This window comes from Microtus ochrogaster, unplaced genomic scaffold, assembly GCF_000317375.1.
Source record: "Microtus ochrogaster isolate Prairie Vole_2 unplaced genomic scaffold, MicOch1.0 UNK4, whole genome shotgun sequence".
Classification (NCBI taxonomy): domain Eukaryota; kingdom Metazoa; phylum Chordata; class Mammalia; order Rodentia; family Cricetidae; genus Microtus; species Microtus ochrogaster.
The window spans coordinates 16,190,803-16,200,880 of NW_004949102.1; the positions used below are offsets into that span (position 1 = coordinate 16,190,803).

At 48.1% G+C, this 10,078-nt stretch overlaps 1 protein-coding gene across 3 annotated transcripts in view; it reads right to left on the minus strand.

Annotated features, from left to right (window-relative positions):
* Positions 1 to 5,101: 5,101 nt before the first annotated feature.
* Positions 5,102 to 10,078, minus strand: part of Dennd2a (DENN domain containing 2A) — a 101,121-nt gene continuing 96,144 nt past the window's right edge. For all 3 annotated transcript variants that reach the window (XM_005365856.2, XM_013353276.2, XM_026788567.1), the window contains 4 exons: positions 9,404 to 9,521; positions 8,880 to 9,119; positions 7,523 to 7,609; positions 5,102 to 6,321 (listed from right to left, as the gene is read on the minus strand). In XM_005365856.2, coding sequence (XP_005365913.1) covers positions 6,290 to 6,321; positions 7,523 to 7,609; positions 8,880 to 9,119; positions 9,404 to 9,521 — 477 coding nt within the window. In that variant the 3' untranslated portion in view covers positions 5,102 to 6,289. The remainder of the gene's footprint in view (positions 6,322 to 7,522; positions 7,610 to 8,879; positions 9,120 to 9,403; positions 9,522 to 10,078) is intronic.

Genomic DNA, 10,078 nt, shown 5'->3' on the forward strand with positions numbered 1-10,078 from the left:
ACATACCTTCAATCCCAGCACTCAGGAGGCAGAGGCAGGGCGATTCTATGACATTGAGACCAGCCTGATGGACAGTGAGCTCCAGGCTGGTTAGGGATACATAGTGAGGGCCTGATTCAAAACAAAACCAAACAAATAACTCATGGGAAATCAAATAGTAACAAATCTGTCCAATTTTTCCTAGCCTTTTGAATTTGGTACCCTATTTTCAGCATCACCAGCTTCACCGTGAGTCCTGGTAATAGATGCTGCTGCCACCTTGCATGCAGGACCACTCTGCTATCTCTGGTCCTGCTGATGAGGCAGGGAGGTAGCCTCAATCCAGAGCTCCTGACCCCACGGCTCCAAAGGAAACTCGAGGAACTGGGTGGGCAGGGGCCATCCTGGCTACATGGTGGCCAATCCCTACCTCTCTGTTGCTCTTTTCGCTGGTGTTGTGAGCACGGTACTGTTCCACAGTCCCTTGCTCAGTGCTGGATCTGGGTGAACCTGCCAATCTGAGTTCTCCTCCAGAAGAGCCTGCTAGTCCAGACTCCGCCCAGGAGGTGAGGGAATTAGCCCTGCCAGGAAGGAACCACAGGCTGCAGGTTTGCTCGTAAAACTCAAAGCTGTCCTCATAGAATTTGTGCTGGGGTCAATTAGGAAACAGAAAGAAAGAGTGGCCAGGTAAGGGCCACAGGGAAGCTGGCACCGGGCCACTTAATTGTAGCCAGAAGTTGGCAGCTGAACTCCACTTAGGGCCTGGGTGACGTCAAGGTGTGGTCACTGGAGAGCCAGGGAGCACAATTAATTGGCCTCGACAGGTGTGGGCAGTAGAGGCCCTGTCACTTGCCTTATTTTGCTTTTTTCTGCCCTTGCCTCTGGTCAGGCTTGGAGTGATCCCAGCCACCCACCAAAGTCTACCTGGCAGGGACCAGTGCAAACCAGATGTGCGTTCTGTTTCGCAGGAAGGAAAACATTTGGGAATGCAAGAGAGGTTGTAACTGAACAGCATGAATGTACTGGATGCCTCTGAATTTATTTTATTTATTTATTTTAAAAATGGCTAATTTGGGGGCTGGAGAGATGGCTCAGAGATTAAAAGCAATGACTGCTCTCCCAGAGGTCCTGAGTTCAAGTCACAAGAACCACGTATGATGATATCTCACGATCTATAGTGAGATCTGGCGCCCTCTTTTGGCCTTCAGGCACACATGCGGGCAGAACACTGTATACATAATAAATAATCTTTTTTAAAAAATGGCTAATTTGATGTCCTGTGACTTTCATTGAAATCAAATAAGGAAATAGGAATGAAGAATAATATCAAGACTGCAGGAGTGTGCGGGCTTATTGTGTATTGGCCTGGGATCGGGAAAACAAAGACATGAGAGCTGGAGAATATACCATGTCCCTCAGTCTCTGCAGCCCCTTTGCTCTGACTTCACCCTCACCAAGCCCCTAGAATTCTTTATGGGGTCTTCTTTGTAGCATCTGTGGTACAGGGCTTGCTTAGCATGCTGAAGGTATCTGGGTACCTGGGATGAAGGAAAAAGCTGTCTCCAGAAACCAAAGGGAGAAAGCCTCTCCCTTTGAAAAAGAATGCCGTTCACTTAATGGTTTTTATGGTTGTTTATATTTTCTCTTTTTGTCAAACATTCAAAAAAATTGTGCGTGTATGGATTAACCGCCCCACCGCCCCCCTGGAGCTGGAGTTGTAGGCAATTAATTGTGAGCTTCCTGCTTGGGTAGCAGAAGCTGAACTCTGGTGCTCTGCAAGAGCCGTGACTGCTCTTAACTACTGATCCATCTCTTCAGCATCTGTCTGTTTTGAGGCTTTTTCCCCATTTTGTTTTAAGTGTGTGCATTGTGTGGGTAGTTGCCTTTATTTGTTTGAAGTGTGTGTGCGTGTGTCTGTGTGTATACACACGTGTGCTATGGTCTGTTTGTGGAAGTCAGAGGACAATTTGTAGGAGTAGGTTTTCTCTCTCTAGATGCAGGCCTGGTACTGGCACCTTCCTCCCTGAGCTAGCGCATTAAGATCTAACTGAGCTCCACCTTATTTTTTGTTTTATTCTATCACTTATTCATGTCCGTGTTTATGTATACATGATGTGAGTGTAAGTGACAATAGAGGCCAGAAGTGGACATTGAATCTCCTAGAGCTGGAATTATAGCCAGTTGTGAGCCGCCATGTGGTCCTTTGGAAGAGCAGCCAGAGTTCTTAACTGCTGACCCATCGTTGCTCCATAGCCCCCATGTAATGGCCTTTCTTTGGACCAACAGCTCTCAAATAATGACAGGGAGACTTCTTTTTTTTTGTTGTTTGTTTGTTTGTTTGTTTTTTCGAGACAGGGTTTCTCTGTGGCTTTGGAGCCTGTCCTGGAACTAGCTCTGTAGACCAGGCTGGTCTCGAACTCACAGAGATCCGCCTGCCTCTGCCTCCCGAGTGCTGGGATTAAAGGCGTGCGCCACCACCGCCCGGCAAGACTTCTTTTTTTTTTTTAAATTTATTTTATTATTATTATTATTTTATGTTCACTGGTGTGAGGATCAGATACCCTGGAACTGGGGTTACAGACAGTTGTGAGCCACCATGTGGGTGCTGGGGATTGAACTCAGGACCTCTGGAAGAGCAGCCAGTGCTCTTAACCGTTGAGCCATCTCTCCAGCCCTGAGAATTCCTATTAAGTATGAAAGTTTGGCCTTAGCTTAGGCTTGTTCTCAATTAGTTCTTAAACCTTAAATTAACCCGTTTATTAATATACATCCTGTCATGTGACTCATTACCTCTCCTCAGAACCACATGTTCAACTTTGTCTGTCTGTCTGGCAAACCTCGTATGTCAGATTCCTTTCCAGAGTTCTTATCTCTGCCCGGAAGTCCCCCCTATCCAGTCAGCTCCTTATTAACCAATCAGAAGGTGCCTTGAGCAGGTGAGGTAAACAGGGACACATCAGTACACTGTGTACAGAGAGATTACCCACACACATTGTTTTTTTGTTTGTCTTGTTGGTTTGGGACTCACCTATTAGGCTGGATGGCCACTTGAGGCAGAGGAACCTGCTTGTTCCCACTTCCCTAGTGCCAGGATTACAAATACGTGTCCCAAGGTCTGGATTTACATTTATTTATCTGTTTGTTTATTTATTTATGGTTTTCTGAGACAGGACTTCTCTGTGTAACAGTCCTGGCCACCCTAGAACTCGTTTGTAAACCAGGTTGGCCTCGAACTCACAGAGATCTGCCTGCCTCTGCCTCTGGGATTAAAGGTGTCCACCACCACCACCAGGCAAGGCCTGGATTTTTGAAACATGGTTTCTGGGGATTGAACTCAGGTCCTCATGGCTTGCACAGCAAGAACTGTACTATTTTACTAACTAGTCTTTTTTTCCCATAGCCCCCCCCCCCCCTTTTAAACAGGGTCTCATTATGTGGCATGGCAATCCTCCTGTCTCTACCTTCCAATGCTGTCATCTTAATCACGAGCCTCATGTCTGGCTGGACATGCTGTGGTTCCAAATGGCAGAGGGAAGCTTGATGATGTAGGCAGTAAACATGATGTAGGGGGCCAGGCAGTGGTGGCACACTCCTTTAATCCCAGTACTTGGGAGGTAGAGGCAGGCAGATCTGTGAGTTAGAGGTCAGCCTGGTCTACAAAGTGAGTTCCAGGACAGCCAAGGCTGTTACACGGAGAAACCCTGTCTTGAAAAACAAAAAACAAAAACAACAACAAAAGATTTAGGGGGACACACAGACACCTTACTTATTTTGAGACAGAGTCTCTGTATGTAGCCCTGGCTGTTGAGGAACTTGCTTTTTGATCACATTGGCCTGGGAACTCAGAGCCACCTGCCTCTGTTTCCTGAATGCTGGGATGAAGGGTGTGGGCCACCAGGCTCCACAAAAGACACTTTTTCTTTTTTGTTTGTTTTTCAAGACTGGGCTTCTCTGTGTAGCTTTGTAGCCTGTCCTGGCACTTGCTCTGTAGACCAGGCTGGCCTTGAATTCAGAGACCTGCCTGCCTCTGCCTCCCAGAATGTTTGCCTTTTAATAGGAGCTATAGGACAGTTTTGGATGAGAGCCTCATACGGAAAGATGTAAAGACTGGGGGAGGGGTCACCGCCATCATCTACCACACCATGTATTCCAGCACTATAATCTGTCCCCTGATCAGGTGTGGTGGTGCACACCTGTGGTCCTAGTACTGGGGAGGTTCAGGCAGGATTTTGGCAAACTCAAGGCCAGCATGACAATATCATCTCCCCCGCCCCACCAGAACAAGCAAGCAGGAACACAGAATTGGACCCTGACTGTGAGCAGTCATTACAAATTTACTGCTTTTTCTCTTTTCTCTTTCTTTTCCTTTCTCTCTCTCTCTCTCTCTCTCTCTCTCTCTCTCTCTCTCTCTCTCTTTGATCTAACTCTTCGTGGTTCTTGGTCTAATCTGCTGCTTTGCTGATTTTTTAAACTTAGGCAATCGTGACGGAAGGTATGGGACAGAAGAGGCAGTCATGTTCTAGTACACTAACCAGGCTAGAGCTAAAGGTTGTCATCTGTGCACGAGACTGTATCCTCATGACCTGTGTGTGTTCTTCCTACGAATATGTTTTAATACGTATATAATATAGTCACATACACATTAATTTCTATGTAAATGTTTTACTCCATTTGTGTTTTCATGTGTGCCTAAGCACACGGTACGACGTATGTGGAGGTCAGAGGGCACCTTGTGGGACCAGGGTGTATGGGGGACTGAAGTCAGCTGGTCAGGCCTGGTGGTAGCAAGTGTTTCAACGGGCCAGGCCATGTTGCCGTTCTTATTTTATGAATGTGTTAAAAGCCAACTCACCAATCCTTTAAAGAATTAAGAACTAACGCGTGACGTGTGCGTGGTTAGGGGCACCTGTGGCACGGCACACGTGGAGGTCTAAGGACAACGTTGTGGGGTGGGTTCTCTCCTTCCACCTTTCTGTAGCTCGTAGAGTCTGACTTCAGGCTGCCAGACTGCAGCGCCTTCACCTGAGGAGCCGCCTCGCTGGCCCGATTCTTGATTCTTTACGCAGGCAGTGTGTTTCTCTTTAATGTGGCGAACGCTGGAAAAAAAGTCTCCTCATGCACGTGGTCTAGCACATTTCCCCAAATTTATTTTTGTTTTTATGCTTAAGTCAAATTCAAAAACATTCATAATATTATAGAATATTATACACTCACTAGGAATGTTGATAAAGATATTTGTTTATTCATTCACTTGGAGTTCTTAAGTAAAACAGTATAATAGAAAATAAGTTAGAAAAGACTGTATATTCCAAAATACTAAAAGTGATCACTTAGGGGCAGTATAAAAATACACAGAGCATTGCTATCATTAAAGTTAACTAAACAGAGGCGCTTGTGTGAGCCCCCATGCTCACATTCTCACTCAGGTTCCCCCAATGCCTCAGACACCCCCTCCCACTACTCCTGCCCCACTCCAGGCCAGGTGGGCTAGAAGTTACTTTCTCATACAATCCATTGGGTGTCCACAGTATTGGGGTGGTGGTCCGAGGCCAGCCTGAGAACCTTCCTGTGTGCACACAGGACTCACAGACTCCCACTGTCCCACACAGGTCGGCTGACTGTGACCTTGTCCAGCTCTTCCCTCTCAATAAGAGAACCAACTACAGAAGCCTGAAAGGTCTGTCAGCTATGAGGAATAGGTTCACAGCAGAGATCTAAGTGTCACGGTTAGGCCACAGGAGATATCCATTTCAGGACCCTAAGAATATTTTATTAACAATTAACAAGATTTCCTCTTTTTATGTGTGGCATTAGGGCAAGAACAGGTCTACGTGACTTCCTTCTAAGGGGCAAAAAACCCCAGTCAAGAACAGCAAAGCTCACAGTCTCTGCCACCAGGTGGCGTCATAGACCAGTCCACAAGAACCTGGATGGGTGGTGGCAGCCACTCTACCTATCTCCTCCCTCCTCCTGGCTCCACAGCTGTCAACAGCTGACCCAGAAGAGATGAGGTAGGGCAGGAGGGAGTTTTCTTAGCCCTGGCAAGACAGAATGAAGACCCAAACGCCTTTCTTCTTCTTCTCTTTTAATACCTAGATATAAAGATCCCAGAACCGACCATAGTAACAACAGCTGCATGTTGGCAGGTCCCTTCCAGGGCTGTCCTGAGCACCTGCCACGTGCTCAGCTCACAGGCCCCATTCTAGGAGGAGTTGGGGCTAGGGACTGCCTTCAGCCCACAGCCTCTCAGACCTCTGTTAGAAATGTGTGGTCCCAGTGGAGGAGGTCTTCCCTTGAGCCAAGATGAGGGTTATTTCTTGTGGAGAAACTTCATTTTACTGCCTAAAAAAGAAAAAAAGTATGATATAGAGATGAATACTTTGCATTGGTTTGGATCTTGGTTTATTGGTACAAAGTCAAGGTCAATTTTCTTACATTGTATATATATATTTCTGCTCTTGATTAAGGTATTGTGTTTGTACAGCGCATTAAGAAATATAGGTTAATAGTTATCTATAATAGTCAAGCTTGTAGTCATGTTAGTTTTCTAGATGTACAGAGATGTACTATAATTCTTGTTTGATACCTGTTTTGTTATATGTAATTTTACTATGTTAAAGTTAAAGCCTTCCTTTTTGTTTAAACAGAAAAGGGGAAATGGTGTGGGAGGTCCTTCTGTCTATGTGTTGCTTTTATTGGTTAGTGAATAAAGAAACTGGCTTGGCCTATAGCAAGATAGAATTTAGTTAGGCAGGGAAAACTAAGCTGAATGCTGGGAGAAAGGAGGTGGACTCAGGGAAAAGCCATGGAGCCACTGGAGACAGATGTGCTGAAACTTTGCTGGTAGGCCACAACCTCATGGTGATGCACAGATTAATGGAGATGGGTTAAATTAAGATGTAAGAGTTAGTCAGAAATATTCTTAAGCTATTGGCCAAACAGTATTGTAAATAATATAGTTTCTGTGTGTTATTTCGGGGCTGAGCAGCTGGGAACAAGAGGCCTTGTGGGAGGGAGGAAGGGAAGGGCACACGTGTGGAGTCACTTCTCTTCTCCCACCTTTACGTGGGTTCTGAGAATTGGACCCAGGTCCTCAGGCTCCTGTGGCCAGTGCCTTCACCTGCTGAGCCAGCTTGCTGGCTGTGTCATGGAACTGCTGACCTTTTCCTGCCTTCACCTCCGCAGTGCAGGGGCGCAGGTATGCACTACTATCTCAGAGGGGCCTCCTTGCTAATTAAACTGTAGTTGTGATGCTGGTGTCTTACTCTCCTACCCAGGGGCTCTGGGAGGCCGGGTGGAGTGTTCCACTTATATCATCCCCTGTCTGGCCCCAGGCCTGCTTCCTCTAGTGGGTTCCCAAAAGGCTTAGGAGTGGAGGGCACTGTGACAATGATGACAGTGTTGTCACATTAAGAGAGGCAGGCAGGCAGTCTAGTGCCAGCTTCCCGTATCACTGAGGGTTCGTGGCTCTGGGGTCTGCAGTAGCTAAGAGTCCAGGAGAGACGGTTTGGATTGAGACTGGTGATGGGGATTCAGGCCTTACCCAGACCCTTTAGGAACTTATTGACTCCGCTGTGTTCTCCGCTGGGCAAGGTTTCGAGGTATTCCTGGGCTCGGACCTCAAACAGACCTGGTGACAAGAGACACCAGGATATTTTAGATCCTTTGCGATCCTTTGCGCTTCTTCACAAACCCCTTCCTCGCCAGAACAGGTAAGGGAGGTCTTCCTTCTGAGAGGCAGCTGTGCCTACAAACATGCTTTCAGGTCTGAGGCTTATAAGGAATTTCACTAACCTTGTAATTGCTGTGTAATAGCTGTCTGTGGAATGCTGCGAAAGCCTGCTCACACATGAGGTCCCATTTCGTTCCTGCTACCTCCTCCCCTCTCCCCAGACAGGGTTTCTCTGTGTAGACCAGGCTGGCCTCGAATTCACAGGGATCTGCCAGCCTCTGCCTCTCTCCCAAGTGCTGGGATTACAGGCGTGCATCACTGCCGCCCCCCCCCCCCCTTCTGCTACCTTTCCTACCAGTTAGTGACCTAGTGACCTGTAAACCTGCCTAAAGTGAAACTGGCGGCTCTCCTGAAGAGAACCTCGGATGAGGCCAGTCCCCTCATACCCTGTAATTAAATTTCTCTTGTCCTGTGGAAATCCTTGTCAGAGCCTCAAGCGTGGCTACCTGTCTTCTCCCGTGTAAACAGCTATGGAAGTATGGGCTCTCAGCTGAGTTCACAGCACCAGAGAAATCCCAGGGGTGGGGCCAGTTGCTCTTCTAGAACCTTCTGGGCTCTGTGTAGCCATGCTCCAGAGGCAAGCGCCTTCCCTTCCCAGGTTTAGCTCCCATCAAAACCTCCTTTACCAGCATTTCTAACTTTCCATTCCCAGAGTGGCCGAGACAAGGGACCAGGTGGCTGGGACATGTGTGTCTGTCATTCTTTGCCTCTTGTTTCCTTTCTCCCTAGGAGCATGATGGAGCCCGCACAAATGGGGACAGGGAGGAGTAAGAGAGAATTCAGTGAAGAGGGAGAAGAAAGGCTGGCGTGGATGGCCACGGAAGCAGGATGCCAGATTCTGCAGCGCTGGCCCAAGGCTGCTGGTACCAGAACAGACTCTCCTGAATCTTTATCCCCTCCACAGTCCCTAGATAGGAACAGGAAGAAAGGCAGCTGGGAAGAGCGGAGAGGGCTGCAGAGAAGCAGGAGGGACGGAGGAACCGTGGGAGAAGCAGAGACAGCTCAGGGTGGTCACTGTTCAGGTGTGGCCGGATGACAGAGCTCCTGTGGAGGCCGCAATATTGTCCCTGCCTACATCATTGTCTACACCCTTACCCATGCTCGTCGGCCAGTTAGAGCCTAGACAGCTGCACCCTCACTGTCCCAGCAGGGTCTGTGGTGTTCTGACCTTTGGCATCCTGCCTGCGTAGTTCCCGCTCCTGGATGAAGCCACGGAAAGTCTGGGTCTCCATGAAGACCTCCAGGAAGCGGCGCAGGCTCTTGGAGGAGACAGCTTTTCTGAAGGCCTCTCGCTGCAGGCTCCTCTCCTCGCCCGACGTCAGGAACAAGGAATAGTGGCCCACAATCTCCACGAAGAATCGGACAAAGGCTTCAGACACCACCTCATTCAAGGGGCTGAACTCAGGGCCTGAGCATGGGGTACAAAGACCGGAATAGTAAGTTGGTGGGCCAGAGCCCAAGACAGTCAGTTACTGACAACAGCAGCAGCTTCCTCCCTCCGCAGCCACCCGCGACCCGAAAGCTGCTTTTTCCCCTCTTAAGGTATTTTAGGACCTAAATGGAGAAAGTGGGAAAAATTCCTACAATTATGGCTGGAATGGAATCCAGATGAAAGGTGGAACCCCACTTTCTCTCCTCATGCCCCTACTTTCTCACCCATCCACCCAGCTGTTTCAAAGTCCTGGCATTTACCATGCACGCAGTCCAGTGGGCCTCCATCCTGGTCACACGCCAGGTCATTTCTCTGCTCCAGAATGTGTTCCAGGGCTACCTGAAGCTTCCGGGGCAGAATGGAATCCTCGTCCTCCATCTGTAGGGCAGGAGATGCAGGTGGGCACAGTTACACCTGGCTAGCCATGTCCCAGTCGCATCTCTGGGAGGGCAGCTCAGCTCATAGTTTAAACTGTGTGTGTGTGTGTGTGTGTGTGCATGTGTGTAGGAAAGTGTGGTTCTCTTGTCCACCCTGAGGCTTAAACGTTACCCAGGAGCCTTTACCTGTTGAGCTATCTTACCCACCCTTAGCTCTCATTGGAGGAACATGCTTAGAACCAGGGATTTGAGGTCTAAATCTCCACTCCAGTTTTCACAAGCTGTAAGAGCTCTGAACCTTCATTTGTAAGATGGGACACTTCTTAGACATTACACTTTATACAGTTCTCTTGTGAAAGTGCTTAGGGCTCCATGGGCTCTTGGTAGCTCTTCCCCACTGCCCTTAGCCGTCACCACCTTCTTTGCCACTACCCACCAGCACCACCACTACTACCACCACCGAAACCACCAGCACCGATATGAATGTTATAAATCACTGAAAATAATTCCATCTGTCTTTTTTTTGTTTGTTTGTTTTGTTTTGTTTTTCGAGACAGG